This window comes from Mytilinidion resinicola (genome assembly GCF_010093595.1).
Source record: "Mytilinidion resinicola strain CBS 304.34 unplaced genomic scaffold BDZ99scaffold_6, whole genome shotgun sequence".
NCBI lineage: Eukaryota > Fungi > Ascomycota > Dothideomycetes > Mytilinidiales > Mytilinidiaceae > Mytilinidion > Mytilinidion resinicola.
Window position 1 is genome coordinate 103,569 of NW_022985442.1, and position 25,702 is coordinate 129,270.

Here is a 25,702-nt window from a genome sequence, read left to right on the forward strand (position 1 = left end):
CAGGTCTTCTCACTTACTATTACATTTTTGTTCGGTGCGTGAAGTAGATCTTGCCTCTCTCGTATTGCGGTTCGAAGATCTGTCCAAAAATTCTTTCAGAGGGTGCCACTGAGATACCTAGTTGTTATGTTCGTCATCAAAGAAAGAACACCCTAGCTAATTGCCGTTGTGGAGTCGTCTTCATGCCGTTCGAGCCATGGAGAACCCGGCCGCGGGATCCCGCAGTTCGAGTTGAATTGAGGTGGGCATTTATCGATCAGAACTATCCATGCATATTTATTCCGAGTTCGCCCAGTTAGTTCTGCATTCTTTCATCATTTTTACCTTTTTCAGTGCTCAGCAGTACCACAATGAGGCTCGATAAGGTATCTGTGTTATGTCTAGTAGCCGCACTTCTAAATCCAGCAGCCTCCGCTCCTGCCCCATCATCTGGAGGTCTTCGCGGATCGGAAAACCTGCTTGGCTATGATTCGAACAACAAGGTGCCACAGCCGCCGACAGTGATACCATCAGATGAGTTTGAATTAGCTCCGGGACAATCACAAGATGCCGACCTGGGTGTTCCCATTGACCTTACGAACGTCAAGAACCCTCAGCCAATTCGAGGTGGCAAGACAGGCCCAACAGATCCGGGCCCTCGGTGAGTTTGGACAATAGCAGCTTTCGAATGCGCTTGACTGACAGACCTCTCTACAAAGCACTTATGTGTATGATCGTTTGAATAGCGACATGTATGCTCCCCCGGGAACCGACGCCGGAGATTTCACCAACGCCAAATGGCCCTTCGCGCTCTCTCACAACAGACATGGCCTTGCTGGAGCCGGATGGGCGCGCCAGCAAAACACTGACCAGCTCCCAGTCGCCACCGCCATGGCCGGCGTCAACATGCGCCTCTCATCGAACGCATACCGCGAGCTGCATTGGCACAAAGCAGGCGAGTGGTCGCTCATGCTGAACGGCAGCGTCCGTATCCAAGCCGTAAATGAGAACGGTGAGACCTTCATCGACGATCTGACCCTAGGCGATGTCTGGTTCTTCCCGGCAGGTATCCCGCACTCGATCCAAGCCTTCGACGACGGCTGCGAGTTCCTCCTGGTGTTCGACCAAAGCGACTTCAGCGAAGACGAAACCTTTCTCGTCTCCGAGCTCTTCGAACGTAACCCCCAAAGCGTCGTGGCGAAAAATTTCAAGACCTCTGTGCAGGACTTCAAGAATCTACCTGATGGCCAGTTGTGGATCTTCCCTGGCACACCCGCGCCAAAGAACATCTCTGCGCAGAACGTGACAGGCCCCGCGGGCGCTATATCCCAGGCCGGCTCGTACAGCTACCACTTCTCTGAGCAGCAACCGTATGAGGTCGATGGCGGCAGCATCAAGATTCTCGACCCGGCCACCTTCCCCATCGCCAAGGGTTTCTCCGTCGCCCTCATCACTATCAAGCCCGGCGCGATGCGCGAAATGCACTGGCACACGTCCTCCGACGAGTGGTCGTATTTCCTGGCCGGCAGCGCTCGACTAACGGTCTATCAAGCGCCAGCATCGTCCCGTACGTTCGACTTTTCCGCTGGGGATGTGGGATACGTGCCTTTCCCGAACGCGCACTACATTGAGAACACAGGGTCAAATGATGTCGTGCTCTTAGAGGTGTTGCAGGCGGACGCGTTTAGCGATATAAGTGTGGGACAATGGCTGGGGCTAACGTCCGGGCAGATTGTAAAGGATCACTTAAATGTGCCGGAGGGTTTTATTTCGAAGCTGTCGAAGGTCAAACAATACATTGTGCAGGGGAGTACGAATTTAACGGATGTGCAGTGAGTAAGTGTACGACGGCTTGAGTGGGCCTATGGTAGCACATACACGCTATGAAGGGTGGCGGTCGGATTGTTAGCTGGATGATATGATTTCACAGTCACCGGACGTTCGTTTAGTAGTAGGCCTTTTCCTCTTGCTACCCCCGGAGGGCCTATTGAGTCTACCAGACACTCCAGTCTTTGGCAAATATCACGTTTACGAATCGTGTCGTATTCCAAGATGGTGTGTCGCTCGGAGTCGTTGATAATATCCGGTACCAGAGTAATTTGACACGTGTCCAATTCGTAATGCGACGTATTTACATCACGACTATATACCTGATGATACATTGAAGCACTCTTGATGGTGGCATGAGAGTGCCAACAATCCAATGCCCTAGTCCTGTTTCGCAATGACGCTAATCAATGTAACAGAGCTGAATTCACTGCCCTTTCACTGCTTCCTTCGGCCTCCCACCACTTCATTTCCCTTTCGAACTCCCCTCCCCAGACTTGCCTGACCGCATCTCGGGTAGCGAGCTCGTAGACTCAAGATGGAAAGTAAAAACACCCGCCCCAGACTACTCCGAAAGCGTCCCTGCCAGCATTATCGTAGACCCAACCTGTTCAGAGAGATAATTCTCTCCAAACTACCCAGACGCCATGTATGCAAGCGTCGTTGCATGGTTAAACTGCCATTGCGATGCTGACCCCCACCTCGCCCTAACCCTCGCAATTCTCTTAAGCCGCCTCTCCCACTGCCCCTTCCTTTCCCCTTCCTGCTTTTCTCGCTGCCGCCTCCTCTCCTCTTTGTACTCCTCCCTTTGCCGCCAGCCTCTATTATAACTCTGTGGCGGCAGCTTCACTGGGCTTGGGATGGTCCTGTCTGCTGGGATATCCGGATCGTCAGCGCGGATAGCGTGCTCGCGGGGTCCATAGTACGGCTCGTAGAAAGATAATTCGTACTTGTGCGTGCGGATGTTGAAGCGGTCGGAGTGCAGGGCGCGGCGGATGAAGGGGTGGAGAGCGGTGTAAGGGCCAGATGAGTCTTGAGTTGCGGTTGGGAGAGGGAGGTTGGTTTGTAAGTAGGCTTCGAGTGGTGGGACCAGGGCCTTGTATGGAGATGATGTATTCGGGTTATGGGGAGAAAGCCCCGAGTCGCGTCGTCTAGTAGGCTTAAATATATTGTTCCCGTCGAGTCTATCCCACGTCGTTGCAGGAAGAGAGGGTTCTGATTTGCGTCGTCGTTTCTCTTCTTTGCGACCCTCGTACTCGTCGTTGCTGTATTCGTCTGGTCGTAGGGTTGAAGTGCGTCGTCGCATCTCCCCTTTGCACTCTACATCTTTGCCATATACGTCTGGTAGGAGTTCTGCCAGACCTGGATCCACGCTGAGGGTTCGACGGCCGATAGGCCGGTTCCGCTTCATCAAGGGGGTGAGCTCCCATATGTTCAAGCATAGCTTGACATAATTAGGAGAGTTGTATGGTGTCTCGTATGGTGACATGGCAGTGCTGCGCTGGTGTGGGCGTTGTTAGGGGCTTTTGATGCGGAAACCTTGGGGCCAGAGGGTGGTTGAGGTGAATGTGGGTTGTCCTCGGTTTGGAGAAGCGACGAAAACTCCACCAGGCGCGATCCGATTCGGGTCGGATGAATCGAGGAACGAACAATATGGCTTGGAACCGTACCATGGGACGACACCTAGTCACGTTACTATCACTCTTCAAGAGAATAGCTGCACGAACAGTAAGCTCGAGAACAAAAGCGACACAGGACGGGTTCCCATACTGACTATGCGTTCGACTTTGGACATCTTTGATACTGTCGACAGCATCAGCAAAATCCTACTTTGAACGAAGCTGTGGGCGAGGGGAATTATCTCTCCATACCTGCAAGATGGCGCAGAACTTGGGTGACGCCTGATGTGAACCTTGGTACCCAAAGCCGATCAAATTTCCCTTCCCTATAAAAACTTTTATATCTCGCACATTTTCAAATAGACTCTCGAGACCTCAAACCAGCAAACCGAAACACTCCACGAGTAAACCACATCTTCCCCAATGAAATCAACTTTCAACCCACCTCAAGAAGGATCTTAAGCCTTGTTCTTTCGAGCAGTGGCTACCACAGCCAACTACCCCAAATCATGGAACCAACTTTTATGGCTTGGTTCGACTCAAACCTCCGAGTTAAGTCGGGTGGGCTTCCGGGTGGTGTTCTCGAAAAGCAAATGTTCCTAGACTTGCTTCACAATCCACTTCCAGACCTCGTTATGCCTATAAATGCGCGGTGCGAGAGATGCCACAAGACGGCAAGCAATCCAAAGCAAATCAGGACTTGCAATCACGTCTTTTGCTGGGATTGCCTGAACCGCTGGCTAGAAGAAGAAAAAAAGAATACCTGCCCGATTTGCCTCGACGGTATTATACTCTTCAACACTGATTTCGAGATTTTCGTCGCCAATGATGCCATATTAAAGCCACAATTACTGGATAGGGAGGACAGCATAGCCTCATCCCGGACTGAAAAAGGTGACGATCGAGAGAGGAGGGGGGAAGGGGGGTCTCGGGATCAGAAAACCCAGAGGTGGACATATCTTTCGCAACTTGAGATTTGACTCGAGTCGTAGCTCAGCTGTCTTCAGCTCTAGCAATAAAGAGCGGGCTCAAGCCTAGAAATAAAAGCACTTCATTCTAAGGAAATCTGCACCTCGTTTTGAGTGCAAATAACGATCTAAGGAGGATCTCAATAGAATATGCCCGGCTATTCCAGGACTGATGTATGCCTATTCTGTACAGTCATGACTGACGATTGCCTACACGGCCTGGCCAAAATGTAAGAGACGAGGTCGCCGGTACAGCCGATGAATACAGACGGAGGCTTAGTAGATTGAAATCAAGTCATTTTACTACTGAAGCTGACGATGGTAGAGGAGAGTAAGGCAATGCGGATATTCTGTAGAAAAGGACTACAGGAGGATATCGTCACTCCAGAGGCCCTAGTATTCTATCGACTGCATTGATGAACGAGATGGGCGAATAATGGAAAACTAATACAACTGATGCAAGCATCATAGAAATACAGCTGTTAAAAGAGCAGGCGGGATGATTGATATAGGAGCACACTGGAGAATCTTTCGGCATGCCGCCGTCCCTGGAGCTATTCTACCGCCCTTTCGGCCGCCCCACATAGCGAACCTCGTAGAAGAGGAACATGCTCGCAACCTCAACACTACACCATGAACCGCCCACCAACCTCAGTACCGCACTCAAGATGGGCTCCTCTACCACCACACCACCCCTCACACGCGCCTCCGTAATCGAAGCCCACGCCCTAATCAAACCTCACATCCACTTTACCCCGGTGTTGACCAACACGACCCTTTCCACCCTCGCGTCGACGCCACAAACACCCGAAGCACTCAAGGGAACCCCATATGAAGGGCAAACACCCGCGAAGCCAAAGGTCAAGCTGTGGTTCAAATGCGAGAACTTCCAGCGGGTCGGCGCGTTCAAGGCGCGGGGTGCATTCCATGCGCTGGCGAGATTGAGTGAGGAAGAAAAGTCAAAGGGGGTGGTTACGCATAGTTCTGGTGAGGTTACGTGTTCTGAATTGAGCTGAGAGACGTCTGGGAGGTGGCTAGTGTGATTCCTCGGGTTGAAGCGTGCAGGGCCCAATACTCACCCTTCACGATGCTCCAAACGCCAATCCTACGCCGCAAAGAACTTGTCACTACAATGATACCTATACACGATACTAACGATATCTCTCCCCAGGCAACCACGCCCAAGCCCTCGCCCTGGCCGCTCGCACCCACAACATCCCCGCCCACATCGTCATGCCCACCATCTCCACCCCCTCCAAAATCGCCGGCACCCGCTCCTACAGCGCCAACATCCACTTCAGCGGCAGCACCTCCCAAGAGCGCGAGGCCGTCGTCGCTACCGTGATCGCTGACACGGGCGCTACATTCGTCCCGCCCTACAACCACCCCAATATCATCCTAGGCCAGGGCACCCTCGCTCTGGAACTCGAGTCCCAGGTCGCCGAACTCTCAAACGGGGCGGTTAAAACTCTGGATGCCGTGATTGCGCCCTGTGGCGGTGGCGGCATGCTCTCGGGCGTCGCGACAGCGCTGGCGCCAACAGGCGTGCAGGTATACGGGGCAGAACCATCGTTTGAGGGCGGGGACGACGCGAGGAGGGGTGTGGCAGCTGGGAAGCGGGTGGAGACCGTGAAGACGCTGACGATTGCGGATGGGCTGAGGACGCCGCTGGGGGATGTGACGTGGGGTGTTATCAGCGACCCAGAGAAAGTGAAGGGGCTGTTTGCGGTGACGGAGGAGCAGATTAAAGCGGCGCTGCGCCTGGTTCTGGAGCGTATGAAGGTGGTTGTGGAGCCGAGTGCCGTAGTGGGGCTGGCGACTGTGCTGTATAATGAGGAGTTTAGGCGGATTGTGGAGAAGGAGGGCGGTGAGAAGGGGTGGGATATTGGGATTGTATTTAGTGGGGGGAATACGACGGTGGAGGCGATTGGGAAACTATTTGCAGTTGATGAAAAGAAGGCCGAGAGGGCGGAGGGGGTGCTGGGGGCACAGGGAGAGAAGGTCGCGGAGAACGTGGCCGGGTAGGTCGAAGTATTGGTGATGCAGAGTATACCTGGGTGGTACTGTAGTCTACAGATGATAGGAACTGTTGTCTGTAATATCTCTTGATCGAAGTTCCTTATATGCACACACAAGGCTTGAGCCCCATGAAGGCCTAACATGATATAACACAAGCTAGGCACCATGGCTAATTATGTCCCATCCCTGATATCCCCCTTCAACACCCCCTCAACCTGCCTCCTCGTATCCGGACTCTCATCCCCGCGCGGAATCTGTCCCTCAAACCCCTCCTCCAACACCTGAATTAGCTGATCTAACCTCCGCACCACCAAATCTGTGTGCTGATGTTCCGCAAGATCCCGATTCGCCTCATTAGCCAGCAGCACCGTCGCCGCACCCGCGAGATGGCCTGCCGTCATATCGTCGATACTGTCCCCTACCATGATGAGATGGGACGCGTCGCCTTGAACCTCGTTGGGGGATTCTGATGATGGTGGTAGGGTTAGGTTCCATTTCTTGGCGATGTGCAGAATACCTGCTGGCGAAGGCTTGGGTGGGCGGAAGTCGCGCGTTATAATTGGTTCGAAGGTGTGGGAAGGGAGAAATGTTGTCAGCAGATGGGAGACGGGGGTGCTGGGGGTTTGTATTAGTCGTATACCTCGCCATCCGGAAGGCCAAGAAGAGGGAGACTGTAATAGAGCGACGGAGGATATGGAAGGAAGAGCTACATACTCGAAGTTCCTGGTACATATTCCCTTTCGAATCCCACGGGAATCGAGATAGTCCATTAGTTCAACGAGCCCGACTTGCGGCTTCTGGACTTTCATAGCGTTGCGCTCGATTTGGCGGATTTTCTCCATGGCGGTCTCCTGCTCGGCTTCGGGGAGCGTATAGATGTGGTCGAGGATGTCGGTTGGTTTCTCGATGCCGAGGGTAGCTCTGTCAACGATTAGGGGATGCTTTCGTTGTAGTCGTATGGCAGGATGGAAAGGGGATGTGAGGACTCGCGATATTCGGAGGCAAGGAGATTGCGTCCAGGCGAAGAATCTTACCTCATCTGGCCAAACATGTAGTTCTGAGGCTCGCCTTTTGTGTATTGATGGTTAGTGTGGTCAATAGCTACGGGCAGAACATGATACGATAGGAGACTTTTCAAGATTTTTCGATTTGAGGAGAAGGGAACTAGACAGCCTAGCGGCCGCAGTAATTACAACAACTGACCGAAGAGAGGTAGAAGATAAGGAAATAACAATAAATGATGCAACTGAACTGTGGAAGCTTGAGAAAGATAAGATGAAAACGACTCGGCCGTCGATATCACCTACACAGCGTCCCATCAACATCAAAAACAACCCCCCTTAGCTTGGATCGCGTATCCTCCTCTTGTGCTTTCTTACTCAAGCTTAAGGGTGTAAATCGCCGTGGCTGACTTGGACTGCCTTCCCTCGACATGGTGGCAGAGAAGTGGCGCTTCGAATTTAGGGAAGAAAAATGTGAAGGGTTTTTGTATGAGATTCGACGAAAAGCTATACATGAAATCCCTTCTGTAAGGCGAAAGACCGGGTGTCGCAGAAGCATGGGGATGTGAATTTGTTGTTGATGAGTCGTTGCTTTTGGGTAAAGTGACGATTCGGGAGTGGGATACCGGAAGCACACGCTTGGTATGCCGTCCTGCGCTATTCTACGTAGGGTATAGCTCGCTGAAGCATTCATTTGACGACAGGTCTTCTTTTTTGATGCACCATCACTTCACTCAGCTACATCTCGTCTTTCTTGGTAACATCAGTTCATTCAACAAGATTTTCAGCCCTGTTGTGCCATCAATTCACTCAATGACGTGCCCTCCTTAGATTTACGTTGTCAATCTCGTGTGAATGAGGTAAAACGTTAATGGCTACGGCGATATGGAACTTGGAATCACTATCGACTTTGAAACATCATAATGATTAGAAGGCAATCCCTTGGTTTCAGAGGTCATCTTTCTTCATTGTCTGCTCTTTCTCTACTCCAGGCCTATAGTAATGTGAGTTGAGTGATGAAGTATCGCTGAATGCCTGTAAACGGGTAACCTAAGAAAACGACAACTTCCTGTCTTCACCAGTAAAATTGTCCCACTTTCTACCACCAAAAAGCCATTCAAGGGCTCCCGCTTCATCTGGTCTTCACACTCACAATTGCAGAGAATTGCGGCAAGTCCAAGCGCCATTGCTACTCGTAGATCAGCTGATAGTCAGATGTTCTTCCCCATATAGCCGGGTATGAAATCTCGCCAGGCTTTTAGGCCCTTTCCTCCACATCTGGGAGGAACTTTGGGGTTGCTTGTGGAGGTCGGAGACGGCACCGAACTGCGGCATCTTCACCAGTAGCGCATCCTCTACCAAATGCTGTAAGACCCATAGAGCAGTTGCTAGAACTGTCTGGTGTTCAAATCACCGTGTCACTACCACCACGGTATGACATTAGGCAGAAGCAGATGCGTATGGGGCCCGCCGTTCCAATCCATCGATTTCGCTGATGCTCATCTTCACGTTACACCCGCCCTCAGCGTTGGATACCAATGTAATGAAGCGAACTATGCCCTATTCCTGCTCCACTACTCGTTATCTTACAGTTCTGATGGCCATCAGTATAATTACAGGATCCCCTACTCGCAATTCTCCACCGCAACCACATGTCGTCAAACACTGTCCGATTTTGCACTCCATGAAGCTTTCAAACGGGACCTTTCGCCCCCCGCCCAATACCCCACCCATGATAGCGCGTGTCATCCATTTTCGATCTACCCCTCCCACCACCTCGCCCATGTCGATCACTGCCAAAATTTGATCTATCCATCCACCCATCGAAGAAGTTGTTTTCGGCGTATGTGCGCACCAACCCACCAACCACCAACTTCTAAGGTTCCAATTTCGTCCACGGATGATCTCCTTGCTGAGAAGTGTCTAGCCGGAGTCGGGACGTGGTTTAATAGAACAAAAATCGGCCTCAGTCAGTGGGGCACGTGAGAAGTCTTTGGCCACGGGTCACCGACCGCTAGTCCCCGCTGTGGGAGTAAAGGCGGGGGGAGCGGATTAGCTGATTCTCATGTGGCATCTCTGCGGTGGGGTATGAAAGCTCGTTGCCTTTGAGACTGGCTGCTAGACGTTAGGAACGTTTGGTCGGGGCCGTCAAATCCCATGACACTCACTACTAATCCCCGAGCACTAAAACACGAAGAAGGCGAACGCGATGGTACGGCTAGAAATCGCCGTTGCAAGCCCCATCATGTGTGATGTAAATTTAAAGGTGGCGATGATGGTCGTGGTGGGGTTCATTCGCTGCTCGCCTTCGAAGTCCCGAGGCGCTGAGGATGTCCAAGTCAGAAGGGTATTGCAGCCGGTCCTCTCGTATAGACACTGAGAAATAGCTGTTCAACAGAGTGATGAAGAGCATTCTGATGGTTTGAAGGGCCCAACAACGACACCGGCCTCGCACCCATTGATTGGTCCGGAACGAAATTTGCCACGGCGCGCGTCGAGACTTTGGACTGACAGATTTGATCACAACGCGCCCATAGTGGATGTTGTAAGTTGGTGTTGATCCACACCCGCCACCACTCCACCCATACCTCATTCGGCCCCATTTCCACTCCGACCGCCCATGGTACCTTTTCCAGGCCGTTGTTGATCACGAACCAACCATTGTATATACGTACACGGCGTTCGACATTTTGATGGCCTCACGAACCTCGATATCATGGGTTTATAGCTATCAGAGTAGCGAGCTTCTTATAGTATATATTGAAGGATTAGTAAGCGGGGACTGATATTTCACGTGCGGGATCGGGTGATGGGACAAGGGTGGGGATGAGTGTGCGGGCGGGGGTAAAGTCTTAGGCTGTGGACTTGTTTGAGTGCATGGGCCGAGGGCAGTGGATGGAGCGTTGATGAGAGGTTGGGAATGAAGGATGTGAAGAACGTGAGTGAGTTGGGTATTCTGGGCATGTTATATAATATACGGGTGTATGAACGTGAAAAGAGATGTACGAGTGGAATTCAGATTGCTGAGTCTTGAAGTGTAGAATATGAGATCAAAGTGACCTCAAAAGCGGCGCCGCAGCGCAACTCGAGTGAACATAAAGCCCTCAAAACTCCAAAAAGCAACCCAAAGTTATGATAGAACATAAAAACTCAATTGCATCAGCAACCGTAACATACCACCTCAACTCAGAACTCATCTTATCGCGCGCCGGTGAGTTCAACGGATACAGACTCCATCCTCGTCAAAATCGTCTGGGCCAAGCGGTTTTTCTTCAGACTCCCCATCGATAAAATTGTCTTCGTTGGAATCCATGCTCTAGTCGTCGGACTGCATTTCGTCGGATTCGCTTCCATCCGAACATTCATCGGAGTCTTCCTCGTTCGGCGGGTTTAAGATCCAGTCAGATCCTTCATACGGGAAATTTCGCTGAGGCGTCGAATCATTCTTGGATGCATTTAAATCCTCTTGCTTCTTCCTTTGTAGACGTCGTAGTGGTCGTGAAGAAGGACTCGATACCAAGCAGGAATGACTTCCTTTCGTATGTCATCGAAAGTGACCCCAGCCGCTAATATTCGATCTTCGCCCCTTGGATTGTCGAAACAGGGGGTAAGATCCGAGTCAACTTCTTTAGTAGTAACACAGCGACAATCCAATTCGCGGAATTTTCCATATTCCCAGCACGACCATCCGCCAGGGGGCTCTTCCCTGTCTTTCATTTTCACGACTAAGACATTGCAACCTTGTTCCCGAAGCTGGAAAACAACAGGGGAGAGATGTCGGAGTTCTGGAGTGCGCGAGCTTGATTCTACTTTCAATGTGAGGGTATTAGCCTTGCAGTCCAATTCGGAGAGAGGGCTTAAACGGAGTCTTGTTCATCGCGCTCGAGCGGCTTAGGGAGGAAGAGTGACCCGAGACTGGCTCTATATGCTGGGCCGCGAGCATGCCCTATTTCCTTCGAAGGGCCCTCGTAGGCATTGTTATCCATGGCATATTTGTATTTATTGGACATCGTTTAATCATCTTCCACTGAGATACAGAAGTGTCGCAAGTGACTCGATGGAAAAACACGCAGTTCGAAGGGGTCTGTGTGCAGATATTCGCCCAGCGTTTTATACGAAGTAAATTCGAATACAACGTTGTTGTAGAATGATTCCAAGGCCTCTTTCGCGACCTGTCTCCCACCCCACGAGGCATATAGGTAATGCGGTCGGCCCATCATTTTCCTTAGATTCTGCGTCTCAGGTTCGTTGAATGAGATCGTAACACGGTCGGGAAGAAGTTTTCTTTATACTAAGTCTCGAACCTCGCGGGGGAGAGCTGCATGCATTTTGGATGCAAGGTCCAGGGACGCGACGCGAGAGTAGGCGTAAGCTTGCTTGAGTAGCTTCCTGTCTCATGTAAGCGGGTTTACATCTTAGCATGCAGAAAGGTGGCCACATACAAAGATATTGGGGCCTTCTGCTCAGAAGCTACGCTCTTTGCAGTGTTTTCGTGTCGGTCTGCTTCCTTCAGAAGCTCAATTGCTTGGTCATCAAGTTCCTGTGCCTTATTTCCCCACGTGTTCTCCCTTCCAACAGTGTCAGATACCAATCTTTGTATTGGTCGTGATTCAGATGGTGGTCGAGAACTTACATGCTCTGCGCCATGAGATGCTCGTTTTGGAGTCTAGATGTCGTTAGACTTTATTCTTGTAAGAAAGTGATGGGACCATACCTCTGAATCTTCTTCATTGACGACGCCATCCTCTGCTTGAGCGTCGGAGAGTGCTAGTGCATTATCTCGATGGTGTTCTCCTCGTCTAATGTCGAGGCCTGCTGCCTCTTCATGGAAACCCCTGTCCCGTCCTCGCGGGCTGGAGAGAATTGGCGCTTTATCCTGCTCCATCTGGGCTATGATGGTTTCTTCGTGGTGAAGTTGCAGAGGTACGAGGACCAAGAGCGACGCCGACGCGGAGAGACGCGATTTAGATTGTTCGAGAACGCAACGTCACGCTATGAGTACCAATTCAAGGTTAAAATAAGGGGTAACTCGCTTCCCATTCGTTAGCTCTATTCACACATCAAACAGCTTGTTGTCTAGATTTTGCTCCTGGCTATTCTGGACTTTGGCTGGATTAATTCTAAATGGGGCTACTAACTTTCAGTCTCGACGTAAATCGCGATTCTGTTCTTAGAGAAGACCACCAACAAACGACGTTATGGGGGATTATTGAGGTATCAGGATTGAGACCTCTGTTATTCTTTACTACTCTACATCCTTTCAATACCCAGATGCTGTCCATCGTCCGTATCTGTACCCATTCCAGAACATTTTCACGCCACCATTAAAACTACCATCCGTCCACAACTCCAAACAACATACTCCCTTACACCCATTACACATCTGCATGTTCTAATGCCAGATAGCATCGCCATGCACCCACCACACCATGAGCCTCTTCTTGTCCCTTGCGTTAAATGTAGAGTACTCCAGAAAAGAGCAATGTAGGAGACCGAAGAACTTTACATTGGGCTAAACTTGCTCCTGTCGTGCGTTGGTAAGCTCAACGTATGCATCCACAGCGTTAAGATCCAGTGGTCCGTCTTCTAAGCTGTCAAGATCGAGTGTTGCGTCTTTGGAGTTCTCAAGATCGAGCGATTCGTCTTCGGAATTGTCAGAGAAGGAGTCTTCTTCGTACGCCGGATAGTAGTCCTCGGGCCACTCCTCTGGAGGATCCTGGTTTATGTACAACTCGAGTCGCTCGAATACGCGTGGTTTATCGGAAATTGCCTTCATAGAATCGCGGTAACGAGAGCGTGCTTCATCAACTCTTCTCGATTGACTTGCCTCCTATTGTAGACTTCGTAGTGGTTGTGAAGGAGGACGCGATACCAGGCTGGGATAATTTCCTTTCTTATATCCTCGAATTTAAGCTTAGATACAACTTTCCGATCCTCATCTGTAGGACTGTCGAAACAGGAGGTTAGGTCAGCTCCAGGAGATACGGTACTATGGGCGCAACGAGGTTTGTCGCAGGCACAATCGAGCGGGTCCTTGTTTAAGTTGAATTTCATGACAGTAACGTTCCAACCTCGTTCACGGAGTTCGAAGACATATGGAGAAGATGTCGGAGCTCTGGTGGTTCTGAACTCGGTCCAACTTCCAGTCTGAGAGTGGCCTTGAAATCCATCATGGTGAGAAGATGTAGGCGGCGTCTTGTGTTATCACACTCTACGGGAAAGAGGCGCATGCGATCATTAAAGGATAGGGGACGGCCGCCAGAGAGCCGGCGTTTCAGTGTTGATGAAGAACCCTCATAAGCATCGTTGTCCATGGCGTAGTCCGGAAACTTAGCCATCTCCTGATCATCCTTCACCGAGAGGCAGACATGCCGTAAATATCGTATCGGGAAAATTCCAAAGCCGAAGGCATCGCTATGTAGAGATCCCCATAATGATATTTCGGGTTCACTACGCGAGTCAAATTCAAACATGACATTCTTGTAGAAGGCCTCCAAGGCCTCTTTAGCGACATTCTCTCCTACCCAATTGGCAAATAGGTAATTTGGTCGACCCATCATGTCCCTAACTTCGTGCTGGTAGTAGACAAGTTCAACTTTAACGCGCTCGGGAAAACATTGCTTGTAGATCATGTCTCGAAGTTCGCGGGGAAGAGTTGCATATATTTTGGATGCGAAATCAAGGGAAATAGCGCGGGAGACGTCGTAGGCTTCTCTGACTTGCCTCCTGTAGAGTGTAAACAAGTCGGTACCCGAGAGTTATTAGTACCGTTTACGTACCATGATATTCCCCTCTGATGGGAAGCGACGATCATCGCGTCCTCGTCCATTAGATATGCTTCCTTTAGAAGTTGAACAGCCTTGCGACGGCACTCTCGTGCATCGCATTGCAAGCTTTTGACCCTTGGAAAAGTGTTGAATTGCAGTCTTGTAGAAATGGTTTTTTTGGCCGCCATTTCGAATGTACCTATCCTGCACAGCTTCTCGGCTTCTCTCGAGTCTCGGTTCTGTCAGTCGAGGGGCGGCTTGATAGGGAATGGTGGAGAGGTACCCTTCAATTTTCTCAGTTGACATCTGGATCGTTTGCTCAAGTATCAAGCCTTGATGGAGCTTTATATCATTGTCATTTGACCATTTTTGACTTGTTTCCAGCCTGAACATCGTCTAAAAAGGACTTATTGGCATGTGGCGAGAACTTACCTACGTCTGGATTTTCTTCGCTGGAGTCCCTATCCCATCATCGCATGTCGGCGACCACTGGCGCTTCATCTGGAGTGGTTTCACAGGCGGTGGATTCCTGGCGGTAAAATCGACGAGGCGGAACGGTGAAGAGCGACGCGCACGCGGAAGACGCGATTGAAGTGGTGCAGTCCGGGAGTGCGGGAGAACACGACGTCACGCCCAGCGCTAACCGGAGTTGAATGTAATTAGCGTTTTGAGATAGGGGCAGCTTGTGTCTGATTGGCCAGCGCTATTCACACTTCAAATGCACATCTGCTTACTTAATTCTCTTCACAAGCCGGTCATGCAGAAATCTACCATATTATGGACATGGTCCTGACTGATAGGAATGGGTTACGTGATTCAGATCTGGGTGTATATATAATTCCAATTCAGATCGCTTTCAGAAGCTGTGCTCCGAGCCCAAGACTGTTTGCTCTCTATTTCGGCGGCGTAAGAGCGTGGACAAGCATCAATGCGCTGAGATGATCGTGGGTATCGTTCTCACCACTTCTCATCTCAATCCCATAAAAGGCCCCTCGTCCTTCTCTATACCTAATACAGAACATCTCTACGCCCTCTATATAGACATCATCCTAGCCTACATCTAGTGTAGAGCATCTCTACCCGCCAGTACTACTACTCATCACCACATCCTCGATTCCCTTCGCACACCTCTCTACTCTCCACCCATGCCTGTCTCTGTTTGCTCATTTCACTCCCACCCTGCCCACCACTGCAAAGATCCATTTCGATGTCTGGTTTGGTGCACCAGCACCTCCCACCACATGATATCTCCTCTCATCTCTTGTTGACCCATGCTCCCTGGCTAGTTTCTTCTTCTCTTTTGTAACTCCTCCACCACTTGCTGCGAGCGCTGCGTGATTTGGAAGCCCAAGCGCGCTCAACCACATGACAACCATGTTCGCCTCTTAGCCCTCCACCACACGTGTCTTCTCATGCTCGACTTTGAACCTCCAGATCCCCTCCAGCCCATCAAAGCTTACAATACCAATTTTTGAACTTCCACAACACCTCCCACCACATCCACCTCTCGCATGACTGCTTTGATCCAAGACCGCCACCACAACCTCCACCATGGGGTCCATCTATAGTGTGTTTCAATCCACCCAACCCTCCTCCTCCCATGAGTCTTCATGGCATCTTGTTGATCACGACCAAGTCATGAGCTCTCCGGAACATCGTATTTGATCCACTTCCAACCCCGCTGCTAAAAGAAAGGAAGTTTAGGAGCGGAGACGTTTCTATAGCCTTGAAAAGTTGGAAATTGAGGGTTACGTCAGTTTAGCACGGGATTGCCATGTGACTGGAGAGGTCATATGATTGTGCTTCGAATCTGCCGAGGAGAGCTTGTCGTAGATTGCGTGAGAAAAGAGAACACAAACAACGATAGCATAGACGTGAAAGCTTAAAAGGGGTATTGAAGGATTATCTCGGCTATCCTATCTTACAGCACGACCTTTGGTGGGATCCTCCTAGCCCTCTGCGTGACCCCAATTCATGCATCAATGTCTCCCTCTGCAGATATATCATATGCAACGTTCGCCACTCGTAATGCAGCCGCTTTACGGGAGCCTACTGCGTAATCGTTCATCGATCTCCCACAATCGTTCGCTACGAGTTGCTCGCAGCTTGATTCAAGAAGACAGACATATGCTGTGCCACGGGTCATCACCCTCGACCACGGTCGTTTCACCTACGCAAATCCAGTAAGCATATATTGAAACCAAATTCTCGGCACCGAAGGGTCTCAACTACCACCACCACTCCCCCCCTGGCCCCCACTCGCCCTACTCTTCTTCCGCGGCCCCTTCACCACCGCCTCCCCATCGTCCCGCTTCCGTTTTGGCGGCCTCGAACTCCCTCCCTTTGGCCGATAGGGTTCATCGTCCTTATTCTTTCCTCTCTTCGCGCCTGCGGCCCCTGCCTCGGGGATGAACCCGATCTCGTCGTCCAGTGCATCCTGCTCTGTCTTTGGGCCTGGGGTACTCGTGCTCACGGCACTCGGCCGCTTACCGCGATGCCCACCACCACCAGGTTTCGCGCTCGATTTCTCCGACGCGTTCTCGGCGTGGTGCGGGTCCTTGTCTTGCAGGAAGACCTGTGGTTGGTTCTTGCGCAGCCAGTTGTAGACGGAGTCCGGGTTGCGCAGGGACAGCTCTTTGTCGGTCGGAAGCTGGGCGTGGGTCGCGAGGCGGAGAGGGCGGCCGTCGCGCGACTGGGGATCGTAGACGGAGGGATCCATCAGCGCCGCATCCGCAGCTAGTAAGTATTCCTCCTCGTGGTTCGGCGACAGGTATCCCGGTGCGTTGTCGCCGAGGTGGAGGTCGTCGAGGTGCGCAGGAGGCTGGGAGGTGTGTGGTGTTGAGGCGGCGAGCTTGGAGAGGGTGCGCGGGCCAAGGGCGAGGGTGCGCGAACTGAGGGTTGATTCGATGCGCGCAAACTCTTCGGGGGAAAGCTGGCCGGTGACGAGCTCCTCGCGGGCTTCGCGCAGGGCGGTTTGGATAGCGATGGGGTCCGGGTCGGTGTCGGCTTCGAGGGAGGGCACCACGGATTCACTGGGGGAGGGCGAGCGCAGGTCGAAACGGAGGTGGCCGGGGATGCGCGCGGCGTCATTGATGTCGAGGAGGAGGTCGAGCATTTGGCTGTAAAGTCTCGTAAGTTGCCTGGGTATGGAAGCTTGCGGAAAGGAGGGAGGCGCACTCATTCTGCTCTTGCAGGCGACGCGCCAGGGCGACGGCCTTGCACTCGTCTTTGATGAGGTTGTTGCTCAGCGTCATCTTCTCTTCAAAAGCGACGCGCATTTTGCGGTATTTGCGCCTGCATTGGGTCAGTCTGGCGGTATACAACAAGACGGCGAAGCAGCGGACCTGTATGATCGCTTGACGGGCGGCTTTGGTTCTGCAGCTGGCGCAGCTTCAGAGGCAGGACCCGGAGCAGCACCGGCCTGCGCCTCGAGCTGAGTCCTGATGTCGGGCATGATAGCGGAGAGGGGGGGGTGGAGGCGGAGGATAGGGTGCCGTGGTGAGAGCGTCGATGTAGAGGCAGAGTTGATGTTGGTGACTGTTCTAAATGCGGCTCTGCTGAGCTGCGCGAGACGTGGTGGCCTGCACGCTCGGCGGGAAACAAGTGGCACACTCAAACTCAAGCAGTTCCAAGGTTCAACACTGTCTGCTGTCTGAGGTGGCCCACGGAGCTATCAGGCTTGACAAAGCTGGAGATTCATGAATCAAAATAGTATACTGGAGGACCTCAAGCGGTGCTGAACAAGCGTACAAAGCACAGAACTATTGTGTATATACCTTACGGATTCGTGGACTACCACTTCCTATTAACATTATCAATCGCGCTGTCCTATAGGCGATTTGTCTACCACTGCTTGAAGCGCTGCAACGGATTTCTACATCGCCTAGAGTGAAGAGCCTCTATCCCGGCCCGTATAAATGTCGGAAAACGCATTCAAGCACCCCAAGCAGTGGCATGCTACGCATGTATTCGTAGAGTGCCACCCTTGCACCTTTTGCATGCCCCACACGCCTGGGCCGTGCAGGGAACGCGTGGTTGATGATCTTCCGAATAGTGTCGCTCCAAAGCTCCCACCGCTCCCGCGTCCACGACTCCTGCTGCCTCAACACCACAGCCCGCATACCGACCACAGCCTCACTAGAACTCTACCACATCTTACTCTTGCTACCCACCCCCCAACCACCGCACTCGCCGTCAGCCAGCTCCCCCGACGCCGGACAGCCCGGAATCTTCCTGTTCCTGACACAGTTAGTAGCCAGCTAGCCCCCCCATTCAATGCTGCGCCTCTGGCCTTCCAGCGTCATCTGATATCTAAGCAGGCTCGTGAAAATCAGTGCATCCAGCTCTTGCCGACCCCTCGACAACGTCCAACGCCTTCTCTAGGCCACTCTGGCTTCTCCGGCCACCACCGCCAACACGTCACCCCTCATCCTCAACCGCACCCACCTCACCTTCGAAGGCGATCCGCGCCCCCAGAGGCTGAGTGCAAACACCGCCGAGCGCAAGATGGTCCTGGACGCCAAGAATGTGCGGAGGAGGCGGTCCAGCAGTCTGGTCTACACCGAACCCGCCGAGTCGGAGGAGCAGATCAGCGACCAGTCCGTCCTGCCTAACCTCAACGCCAACTGGGTCAATGCCAAAGGTGCGAGCGAGTCCCTAGATCACAAATCCATACATTCCCCCAACTTCCCCCAAAGGCGGAATTTACGCCGCTACGGTGAAGCAAACATGCTGATATGCCATGACATCTAGGAGCATGGGCCATCCACGTCGTCCTCATCATTATCGCCAAGATCCTCTTCGACATCGTCCCCAGCATGTCACAGGAGACGTCGTGGACGCTGACTAATATCTCGTACATGTTCGGCTCCTACCTCATGTTCCACTACGTGCGCGGCGTGCCCTTTGACTTCAACGCCGGGGCCTACGACAACCTCAATATGTGGGAGCAGATGGACAATGGCGACCAGTACACCCCAGCCAAGAAGTTCCTGCTCAGTGTGCCCATACTGCTGTTCTTGATCAGCACGCACTTCACCCACTATAATTTGACATACTTTGTGATTAATTTCTTGGCGACTGTTGCCGTTGTGTTACCGAAATTGCCGGCGGTATGCTTCCCAGATCTCTATAATCTAATTTACACAAGAGACTGATACTGATTCTCTACAGGCCCACCGGCTACGAATGGGCATCTTCAACAACCCGCCTGACGACCGATAGCCCCGCGCACCCCGCCTGTCTCTATTCTATATCCCGGTCTTGGTCTTTCCTCTCCTCATTTCTTGCATTGTACGCATAGCTCATAATCAAACTCAGCCACTACGGCACGGTGTCTTTGGAAAGCAATGGGAGGTATCTGGCATGCTACGGCGTTGGTATCCTGTCTATCAGTTCCCCTGAGCGCGAGCGCGTCCTGTTTGTTCCTCCCACCGATAAAAAAAATTGGTTGCATCGTTGCAAACTCAAAAAGGATGGGTATGCTGTAAGAAGGCAACTCGGTTGTGCTAAGGCTATACAAAACAATTTCTCCTCTAACTCTCTCTATTACCCCGTGGATTCGTATTTCTATTCTTTGATTCTGCTGCTTTGATGACTCCCTCCCCAAATTCGATATTTGACCCCATTGCCCTAGATTATATCTGGCATATCCCCCTTCTCCTATCCCCACTTCGATATCTAACAGACTTGACCATGGCGTACATCTCTCATTCCCGTCGATCTCTTGCTGCCCTCACTCTCCTACGTAACGAGTAATAGTACGCCAACGCGCCCAACACTATCAGTACTCGCCGCCCTATCTCATTCTTCCACAAGGCCACCAACCCTCGGAATAACAGTCCTGGGAGCATCTTGATTTCATTCCAGTAGCTTGGGCAGAGCAATAGCGCCTTCAGAACGCAAAAATGAAGTAACAGCATCACGACGAAGCCTCTTATCCACCAGAGGAGGGCGAAGTTGCTCTCGAAGTTGAAGCGGGTCGTGTCGGGGTCGTAGGTGAGCGACCTGGAGGGTAGTGTAGCATCGTTATCCGTGTTGCTTGATTCACCGGTGGCGTTGTTGATGCCTCATGGTTGTAGGTTCCTCCATGGGGGAGAGAAGAGGCGGGTGAGGAGGGTGCCGGGGCCTTGGGTGTAGATCAGGGCTATTTGCGTCATGTTGAGCTAGCGGTGGGAGATGGGGGGTATGTTGTGCGAGGGTTGGAGAACACAGGGAGATTGAGGAAGGGCGAAGAATGGAAAAATCTCAGGTGGTCAGTGGTGGGCGGAACCATGATTTTGTAGCTGTGGCTTCGAGGAGATTCATGGATGTTGGGCTGATTACGAAAGCGAACCAACCGCGAAGCGGGAACCAATTAAGAGGCAAGTCCTCGAATTCGACACGATTACCTTATATTCTCGCGTCTGGATTTAACTGCTATGAGGCTAATTTGATATCGATCTAGCGGAGCAGACGAGCGATTCTGATTTCTCGCGACCGACCAGATCGGGAATCTCACTGAAACAAGCGAGACGATTTTCGATCCTATTCGTTCCTGCATCCAAGACTTCTTTCAAGACAACCTCTAACAGCCGTCTAAGTGTTTGCGGTTGGACCAACTCAACTAGCAGCCCGTTTCTGACACCACGCAGATACTCAAACTCCTGCTGCCGCTCCTGAGCTTCTCGTCTCGTTTTGGTTGTTTGGCGTCGCCGGAGGTAGCATTTCAGACAAGCTATGGATAGGACAACGCCGGTCAAGGCGGAGAAGACGATGATGGCGATGAGGCCGTCATGCCAGCTTGTTCGGGGCCCATTGGTGCCGTAGATGGGATAGGTTGGGGTGGGGAGGGGGCTTGTGGTGGTTGGCATAGTGGGCTTCGAGGGAGGGTAAGTGCGGTGGTGTGTTTGGTGTTAGGTGAGTGGCGTGGGGGAAATGGAAGTGGATTGGTGAGGAAGAAGAAGAAAGCGAGAGAGGGATATGTGGGCAGCGCATGAGTTTGAAGTGGTACCGTGGTACTGCTTGATGCCAGAATGCCTGTTCTGATCCACAACGTCGATCTAGCCAGGCGTCAATAACTGCAACTCACAATCACATCACCAAATGCAAATGTTATAACTCAATTTTGCCCGTTCCTTCCATTGTAAGATAGCAGATTTCATTGGCGGCAGTGGTGCGATAAAATGTGGGATGCCCCAAGGAACGGTGATTGTGATAGAGGAAGAGTAGAGGTTGAATTGTGTAGAAAGCGCTGCCCAGTTGGCCCCAAGCTACTCCTCCGTCCTTCACGTATGGCAACACCCTCACAGCCTCGTCGTTCGCAAATATTCCGGCATAGTTTGCTCCGGCGTGACAAAGATCGAGAAATTGCATTTTGGATATTGTGAAAATCGCGAAAACGGGTCTTCAATAAAGATGCCTGAATGGCACTTCGAACTTCAATGCAGTTGGGTGCCGTGCGTGAGCTTTGGTCTTCGTATTTGAGTTGTCATACTTGAGTTGTCAAGAACAGGTGTTCGGTGCACGAAAGACCATGAAACTTGACTATAATTGGTAGATACCTTTGAGGGACGGGGGCCTGGGGGTGCTGGGGTGCTGGGGTGGTGGCTGGCCCCGCTTATTTTGCCGCTGAGCGCGGTCATCCTTAAGAGTTCCGGCCGTCTTCCTACCTATACTGCATTCAATATCAACCTCGCAAGGACAGCAAGTTGCACCGTTACTATGTAGCACCATCAGACTTCTTGATTGTCTTTGGAGCCTCTTTGGCGCGTTCCTCGTAAGGGCGTACGTCGGTGTCTCCTTGCGCGTCTCCCCCTTGGAAGCAACTCACTGGCGTGAGCCGTAGTTGTTCGTAGTTCCCACACGAGCCCAAGGTGTCCATCCAGCCAAGAATCATACCCAAACATGCGATAGTATGGAGATCAATGGGAATCCGGTCAGCTCCAAACCCGAAAGGGACTCAAACGGAGACACTAGCGACCATCCTCTTTGCTCGGTTTGCTCAACCTTGGATATCTGGAAATTACTGTCCCAAGATGTTGCTTCACTCAGTAGATGGGTCACCGGGTTTTGGACTCCTTCCTTGGATAAGAGCTATGGCCAGGACTCCGTAAACTCAGTGCAAGTTGCTCGATTCCGTCCGCCCAATGGCCCGGCTATCAGTTCAAGTTGTGCTATGTGCAGACTACTCGCGTACTGTGTACCTGGGGACTCGGCCTCTTCAATTCAGCGGCTTGGAGTCGTTGACTGCGGTCAGACACGGACTATGAAAGGGCAAACTCGTCGGATCATCGGTCTGCAAGTAGACGTAAACAAAGCCCTACGAGTTCTTCCTTTCGGGGAAGACACCGATTTATTAGGCTTTTCTGCAGAAAACTTCCCACGCCCGTGCATACCCGAACGTGCGGACCGGCAACTTCTCAAGTCCTGGCTGAAGAGATGTGCACAAAATCATACCCTCTGCAAAGGTCTGGACGGAGAATTGAACGATCCGAGCTACGATACTGGGATCGAATACGTGATCAACATAAAGGACATGTGCATTGAGCAAGTGAACGGGAAATCGCTTCGATATATTGCCCTTAGCTATGTATGGGGCAATGCCCAGCAGCTGCGATTATTGAGAGAAAACGTCATGTCGTTGACGCAGAAGAGTTCCCTCTATGATCAATATTGGCAACATATACCTCGGACCATACAAGATGCAATCAACTTCACTCGCGATCTAGACGAGAAGTATCTCTGGGTGGATGCGCTATGTATCTGTCAGGACGACGTGGAGTCTCGAGACTTCCAGATCGGGATCATGAACGAGATCTATAAATGCGCAACTTTGACTCTGGTCGCCTTGGAAGCTACATCTGCTTCCAGTGAGCTTCCAGGGGTTAGCCAGTACCACGACACTCGACAGGCCCCTGTAGAAACTATCCAAGGCCTACGTCTTACCACAATACTACCACGTCTTGAACAACGGGTTGCGGAACTGGATATCGAGGGCCCATTCCGCTGGTCTCGCCGTGCCTGGACCTTTCAGGAAGAGCTGCTCTCTCGACGGTTACTGTATTTCAGCGAAAAACAGATTTATTTCAAGTGCCTAGAGTCGGAGTTCCGTGAAGACAGAATTGACAGCGAATATAACAGCGAATTAGTGATCAATCCGTTCGATATACACCCAGGACGATACTTTTACAACCCCCCAGAACGTCAATTCCGGCTCACGTGCTGGAAAATGTTTATCGAAGACTTTTCGACTCGACGAAGTACTATGCCAGTCGATCGTGGCCTTGCGTTCCAGGGCATCGCGAAACAGCAGGAACAGACCTGGAATACTCCATGTGTTACAGGTCTATCGATCATGCACTTGCCTAACACGTTGAACTGGCACCATGGGTCTTACGAACACGGAATGGCCAAGGTCAGTGAAATCAGGATTCTAGAGTGGCCCTCTTGGTCGTGGTTTGGGTGGACTGATCAGATGATCTTCCCCAAATACCAGTGTTATCGTTCGACCATCAGTTCAGTCATAATAGAGCACCAGGACGCCTCGTTGAAACTGTACTTCGATGACTGGGGCTTCCTCCAACCTCCGGGACTTCGCGACTCGTTCTCCGCCCGGGTGGCATGGGAGGTTCGTCTCGAAATCGAGTTCGCGCGACGGAATCTGGGTGCGCCCTTCGAAGACGAGCAATGGCGACGGGCTGAGGAAGCATGGCGGCGAGATTACCCACCCGATTTTCATGCGGCTAGTATTACAGGAGCGCGTGATTGTACGCTAACTTTCAAGGCTGCATCAACGTCACTGAATCTGGACTTGGCAAAGATCACAACCCGTGGTCAGATTCCAATCATCAATAGAAAGGGAGTGGCCTGCGGCGTAATGCACAGCACGCGGCACACTGCGGCCCTCTCCTCTCACACTTTTGTCTGCGAATGCATTCTCATTGGCACAAGTCGGCGTTTCCTCCACCTCCTCAATCCCGGGTTTCCACCTCCCAGTTTTCGTCGTCCAATTCTGAACAAAGAGACACTCTCCTCTACCTTCACCCCCTTCCTAGCGCAACGGTCTTCGTCGCGTCAAGACTTCCTCGCTATGCCAGAAATGCGGTCGTCTACCCTTTTCCGACGGCTTTTACCAAGATGGGTCGCCGGGTCGCCGGAGGCGCGGACCCTTTGGTCGCGTTTGGAGCGGTATTCTTCGCCAGTTGCTGTTATATTTCTCGCTCCATTCGTAGGACTCGCGTTTGTGCTATTTCTCCTCTACGCAATCATGCTTGCATTGTTTACTGTTCTAGCTGCATTGATTATACCGGCTCTTCTCATCGGCGTCTGCCTGCTTCTATTGATCTGGAAATTGGCCTATGTTTGCCTAATCAAATACCTCTGGCTAGCGCAGGACTGGGACAAGGTGGCACATGTGATGTGGGTAGAGGACCATGAGACTCATTACGAGCGCGTGGCGGTGGGAGAGATGAGCTTCCGCTCTTGGAAGCTGTGTAAGCCAGGCATGAAGGAGATCAAATTAGCGTAGCGTAGGCTTCCCATTCTGGATTCAAGCCATAGGTTCTGAAACAATACTAATAGACAAATTTAGTGACAACTATATCTACCCAAGGGACAATCGATTTTCTACCCAATTCCTGCAATTTCAACACACCTTCACATCAAGTTTCACCGCCATGGCCTTGCCAGAACCTTCCAGCCTCTCCGCTCATCTCGAGATAACACATGGGCATCACTCACCAATCCCTCTGCCCGCACTCCTCCCAACCTCCTAATACCTCTCAGGTTGACTAAAACGGCAGCCTACTCATATTATATAACCTCTCGTCCTCATCCCTCTCCCGCAAATCACCCTCCTCTTTCCTTGTCTGTATTTCCTTCTGTTTCTCCCTCTCTATCCCCAATGCGACCCTCATCAATCTAACCCTCTCCACCGCATTCCCACTCCTTACATGCGCCTCCTCCGGTGTCTTCACATCGTCCAGCGGTATATCATCTGGAGACCTCTTCACATCCCTCTCTTTCTTCCTAAATCCTTCCTCCTCATCCTTGCCTCTTTGATTCTGTTTTTTCTTGGCTTTGCGGCGGCAAAGGCTGCCTATGCTGCCGATGATGCAGCTTGCAATGCAAGCGAGGACGCAGAAGGCCACGATATAGACCCAGATGGCGTCGGGGTTGGTAAGCCAGGCGTACTGGTTTGCGGTTGGGGGTGGGTATTGGGGTGGAGCGGAGAAAGCAGTGCTCTGCGTTGCTGCGGTAGTAGCTGTTGGGGAAGGGGAAGGGACGACGGTGCCGGTGAGAGTCAAGAACTGAGCCTTAACTGAGGCCAAGGGAGGGGAGACCACGTTTTCGGGGAGAACGTGGGATACGGGAGTCATTTTGATGTCCTTGTATGTTGGTTTAAAGGTTTGTGCTGGAGATAGTATGTGAGAGTTGATGAGAGTTGTGGGCGTGGTTGGGAAGAAAGTGAAATTGAAGGCAGGAAGATAGGATGAATTTATAGGGCCTGTGGTGGGTGCGGGGGAGGGGTAGAACCATCGCTG

At 51.7% G+C, this 25,702-nt stretch overlaps 12 protein-coding genes across 12 annotated transcripts; 5 read left to right on the forward strand and 7 right to left on the reverse strand.

Annotated features, from left to right (window-relative positions):
* Nucleotides 1-350: 350 nt before the first annotated feature.
* Nucleotides 351-1,815, forward strand: BDZ99DRAFT_383844 (Bicupin, oxalate decarboxylase/oxidase; the record flags this gene model as incomplete). Its single annotated transcript, XM_033715351.1, has 2 exons — nucleotides 351-640; nucleotides 699-1,815. The coding sequence occupies 2 exons, from the start codon at nucleotides 351-353 to the stop codon at nucleotides 1,813-1,815; spliced, it is 1,407 nt and encodes a 468-aa protein (XP_033579011.1).
* Nucleotides 1,816-2,290: 475 nt separating this feature from the next.
* On the reverse strand, nucleotides 2,291-3,607 carry BDZ99DRAFT_260197 (uncharacterized protein). Its single transcript, XM_033713783.1, has 2 exons — nucleotides 3,577-3,607; nucleotides 2,291-3,523 (listed from the first exon to the last, which is right to left on the reverse strand). The coding sequence occupies exon 2, from the start codon at nucleotides 3,293-3,295 to the stop codon at nucleotides 2,441-2,443; it is 855 nt and encodes a 284-aa protein (XP_033579012.1). The 5' UTR covers nucleotides 3,296-3,523; nucleotides 3,577-3,607; the 3' UTR covers nucleotides 2,291-2,440.
* A 1,424-nt stretch (nucleotides 3,608-5,031) lies between these two features.
* Nucleotides 5,032-6,495, forward strand: BDZ99DRAFT_438944 (tryptophan synthase beta subunit-like PLP-dependent enzyme). Its single transcript, XM_033717638.1, has 2 exons — nucleotides 5,032-5,380; nucleotides 5,565-6,495. The coding sequence occupies exons 1-2, from the start codon at nucleotides 5,062-5,064 to the stop codon at nucleotides 6,416-6,418; spliced, it is 1,173 nt and encodes a 390-aa protein (XP_033579013.1). The 5' UTR covers nucleotides 5,032-5,061; the 3' UTR covers nucleotides 6,419-6,495.
* On the reverse strand, nucleotides 6,446-7,776 carry BDZ99DRAFT_460839 (HAD-like protein). The gene is made up of 3 exons (XM_033719476.1): nucleotides 7,447-7,776; nucleotides 7,127-7,333; nucleotides 6,446-7,027 (listed from the first exon to the last, which is right to left on the reverse strand). Exons 1-3 carry the CDS (start codon nucleotides 7,461-7,463, stop codon nucleotides 6,586-6,588), a joined length of 666 nt encoding a protein of 221 aa, XP_033579014.1. The 5' UTR covers nucleotides 7,464-7,776; the 3' UTR covers nucleotides 6,446-6,585.
* A 2,639-nt stretch (nucleotides 7,777-10,415) lies between these two features.
* On the reverse strand, nucleotides 10,416-12,298 carry BDZ99DRAFT_568808 (uncharacterized protein; the record flags this gene model as incomplete). Its single annotated transcript, XM_033727819.1, has 4 exons — nucleotides 10,416-10,858; nucleotides 11,718-11,802; nucleotides 11,856-12,079; nucleotides 12,128-12,298. 4 exons carry the CDS (start codon nucleotides 12,296-12,298, stop codon nucleotides 10,730-10,732), a joined length of 609 nt encoding a protein of 202 aa, XP_033579015.1. The 3' UTR covers nucleotides 10,416-10,729.
* Nucleotides 12,299-12,833: 535 nt separating this feature from the next.
* Nucleotides 12,834-13,326, reverse strand: BDZ99DRAFT_260256 (uncharacterized protein). The gene has a single exon (XM_033713784.1). It carries the CDS (start codon nucleotides 13,187-13,189, stop codon nucleotides 12,926-12,928), a length of 264 nt encoding a protein of 87 aa, XP_033579016.1. The 5' UTR covers nucleotides 13,190-13,326; the 3' UTR covers nucleotides 12,834-12,925.
* Nucleotides 13,327-14,534, reverse strand: BDZ99DRAFT_260278 (uncharacterized protein). The gene is made up of 3 exons (XM_033713785.1): nucleotides 14,464-14,534; nucleotides 14,193-14,412; nucleotides 13,327-14,139 (listed from the first exon to the last, which is right to left on the reverse strand). Exons 2-3 carry the CDS (start codon nucleotides 14,366-14,368, stop codon nucleotides 13,464-13,466), a joined length of 852 nt encoding a protein of 283 aa, XP_033579017.1. The 5' UTR covers nucleotides 14,369-14,412; nucleotides 14,464-14,534; the 3' UTR covers nucleotides 13,327-13,463.
* A 1,519-nt stretch (nucleotides 14,535-16,053) lies between these two features.
* BDZ99DRAFT_568810 (uncharacterized protein) lies at nucleotides 16,054-17,714 on the reverse strand. The gene is made up of 3 exons (XM_033727820.1): nucleotides 17,525-17,714; nucleotides 17,358-17,474; nucleotides 16,054-17,299 (listed from the first exon to the last, which is right to left on the reverse strand). Exons 1-3 carry the CDS (start codon nucleotides 17,632-17,634, stop codon nucleotides 16,405-16,407), a joined length of 1,122 nt encoding a protein of 373 aa, XP_033579018.1. The 5' UTR covers nucleotides 17,635-17,714; the 3' UTR covers nucleotides 16,054-16,404.
* A 560-nt stretch (nucleotides 17,715-18,274) lies between these two features.
* Nucleotides 18,275-19,735, forward strand: BDZ99DRAFT_460843 (Orm1 type endoplasmic reticulum protein). Its single transcript, XM_033719477.1, has 4 exons — nucleotides 18,275-18,427; nucleotides 18,500-18,822; nucleotides 18,933-19,291; nucleotides 19,353-19,735. The coding sequence occupies exons 2-4, from the start codon at nucleotides 18,687-18,689 to the stop codon at nucleotides 19,401-19,403; spliced, it is 546 nt and encodes a 181-aa protein (XP_033579019.1). The 5' UTR covers nucleotides 18,275-18,427; nucleotides 18,500-18,686; the 3' UTR covers nucleotides 19,404-19,735.
* Nucleotides 19,736-20,605: 870 nt separating this feature from the next.
* BDZ99DRAFT_517925 (uncharacterized protein) lies at nucleotides 20,606-21,031 on the reverse strand (the record flags this gene model as incomplete). The annotated part of the gene is made up of 1 exon (XM_033725236.1): nucleotides 20,606-21,031. One exon carries the CDS (start codon nucleotides 21,029-21,031, stop codon nucleotides 20,606-20,608), a length of 426 nt encoding a protein of 141 aa, XP_033579020.1.
* Nucleotides 21,032-21,863: 832 nt separating this feature from the next.
* BDZ99DRAFT_260360 (HET-domain-containing protein) lies at nucleotides 21,864-24,915 on the forward strand. Its single transcript, XM_033713787.1, has 2 exons — nucleotides 21,864-24,652; nucleotides 24,772-24,915. Exons 1-2 carry the CDS (start codon nucleotides 22,075-22,077, stop codon nucleotides 24,879-24,881), a joined length of 2,688 nt encoding a protein of 895 aa, XP_033579021.1. The 5' UTR covers nucleotides 21,864-22,074; the 3' UTR covers nucleotides 24,882-24,915.
* Nucleotides 24,675-25,640, forward strand: BDZ99DRAFT_260352 (uncharacterized protein). Its single transcript, XM_033713786.1, has 2 exons — nucleotides 24,675-24,688; nucleotides 24,751-25,640. The coding sequence occupies exon 2, from the start codon at nucleotides 25,112-25,114 to the stop codon at nucleotides 25,481-25,483; it is 372 nt and encodes a 123-aa protein (XP_033579022.1). The 5' UTR covers nucleotides 24,675-24,688; nucleotides 24,751-25,111; the 3' UTR covers nucleotides 25,484-25,640.
* The last annotated feature ends 62 nt before the right edge of the window (nucleotides 25,641-25,702 follow it).

What these genes read in the sequence shown, in the direction of transcription:
- BDZ99DRAFT_460839 (XM_033719476.1), bottom strand. An exon ending in ATATGTACCAGGAACTTCGA is followed by an intron (nt 7,028 to 7,126) that starts GTATGTAGCTCT and finishes ACAAACCCCCAG; the next exon opens with CACCCCCGTCTCCCATCTGC.
- BDZ99DRAFT_568810 (XM_033727820.1), bottom strand. Translation starts at nt 17,634, where the DNA reads ATGCCCGACATCAGGACTCAGCTCGAGGCGCAGGCCGGTGCTGCTCCG. An exon ending in CCCGTCAAGCGATCATACAG is followed by an intron (nt 17,475 to 17,524) that starts GTCCGCTGCTTC and finishes GACCCAATGCAG; the next exon opens with GCGCAAATACCGCAAAATGC. An exon ending in CGCCTGCAAGAGCAGAATGA is followed by an intron (nt 17,300 to 17,357) that starts GTGCGCCTCCCT and finishes GAGACTTTACAG; the next exon opens with CCAAATGCTCGACCTCCTCC.
- BDZ99DRAFT_260256 (XM_033713784.1), bottom strand. Translation starts at nt 13,189, where the DNA reads ATGAAGGCAATTTCCGATAAACCACGCGTATTCGAGCGACTCGAGTTG.
- BDZ99DRAFT_260197 (XM_033713783.1), bottom strand. Translation starts at nt 3,295, where the DNA reads ATGTCACCATACGAGACACCATACAACTCTCCTAATTATGTCAAGCTA.
- BDZ99DRAFT_260352 (XM_033713786.1), top strand. Translation starts at nt 25,112, where the DNA reads ATGCGCCTCCTCCGGTGTCTTCACATCGTCCAGCGGTATATCATCTGG.
- BDZ99DRAFT_260278 (XM_033713785.1), bottom strand. Translation starts at nt 14,368, where the DNA reads ATGGCGGCCAAAAAAACCATTTCTACAAGACTGCAATTCAACACTTTT. An exon ending in CATCAGAGGGGAATATCATG is followed by an intron (nt 14,140 to 14,192) that starts GTACGTAAACGG and finishes TACACTCTACAG; the next exon opens with GAGGCAAGTCAGAGAAGCCT.
- BDZ99DRAFT_460843 (XM_033719477.1), top strand. Translation starts at nt 18,687, where the DNA reads ATGGTCCTGGACGCCAAGAATGTGCGGAGGAGGCGGTCCAGCAGTCTG. An exon ending in CAACTGGGTCAATGCCAAAG is followed by an intron (nt 18,823 to 18,932) that starts GTGCGAGCGAGT and finishes CATGACATCTAG; the next exon opens with GAGCATGGGCCATCCACGTC. An exon ending in TGTTACCGAAATTGCCGGCG is followed by an intron (nt 19,292 to 19,352) that starts GTATGCTTCCCA and finishes GATTCTCTACAG; the next exon opens with GCCCACCGGCTACGAATGGG.
- BDZ99DRAFT_438944 (XM_033717638.1), top strand. Translation starts at nt 5,062, where the DNA reads ATGGGCTCCTCTACCACCACACCACCCCTCACACGCGCCTCCGTAATC. An exon ending in GGTGGTTACGCATAGTTCTG is followed by an intron (nt 5,381 to 5,564) that starts GTGAGGTTACGT and finishes ATCTCTCCCCAG; the next exon opens with GCAACCACGCCCAAGCCCTC.
- BDZ99DRAFT_260360 (XM_033713787.1), top strand. Translation starts at nt 22,075, where the DNA reads ATGGAGATCAATGGGAATCCGGTCAGCTCCAAACCCGAAAGGGACTCA. An exon ending in CTTCCGCTCTTGGAAGCTGT is followed by an intron (nt 24,653 to 24,771) that starts GTAAGCCAGGCA and finishes TATCTACCCAAG; the next exon opens with GGACAATCGATTTTCTACCC.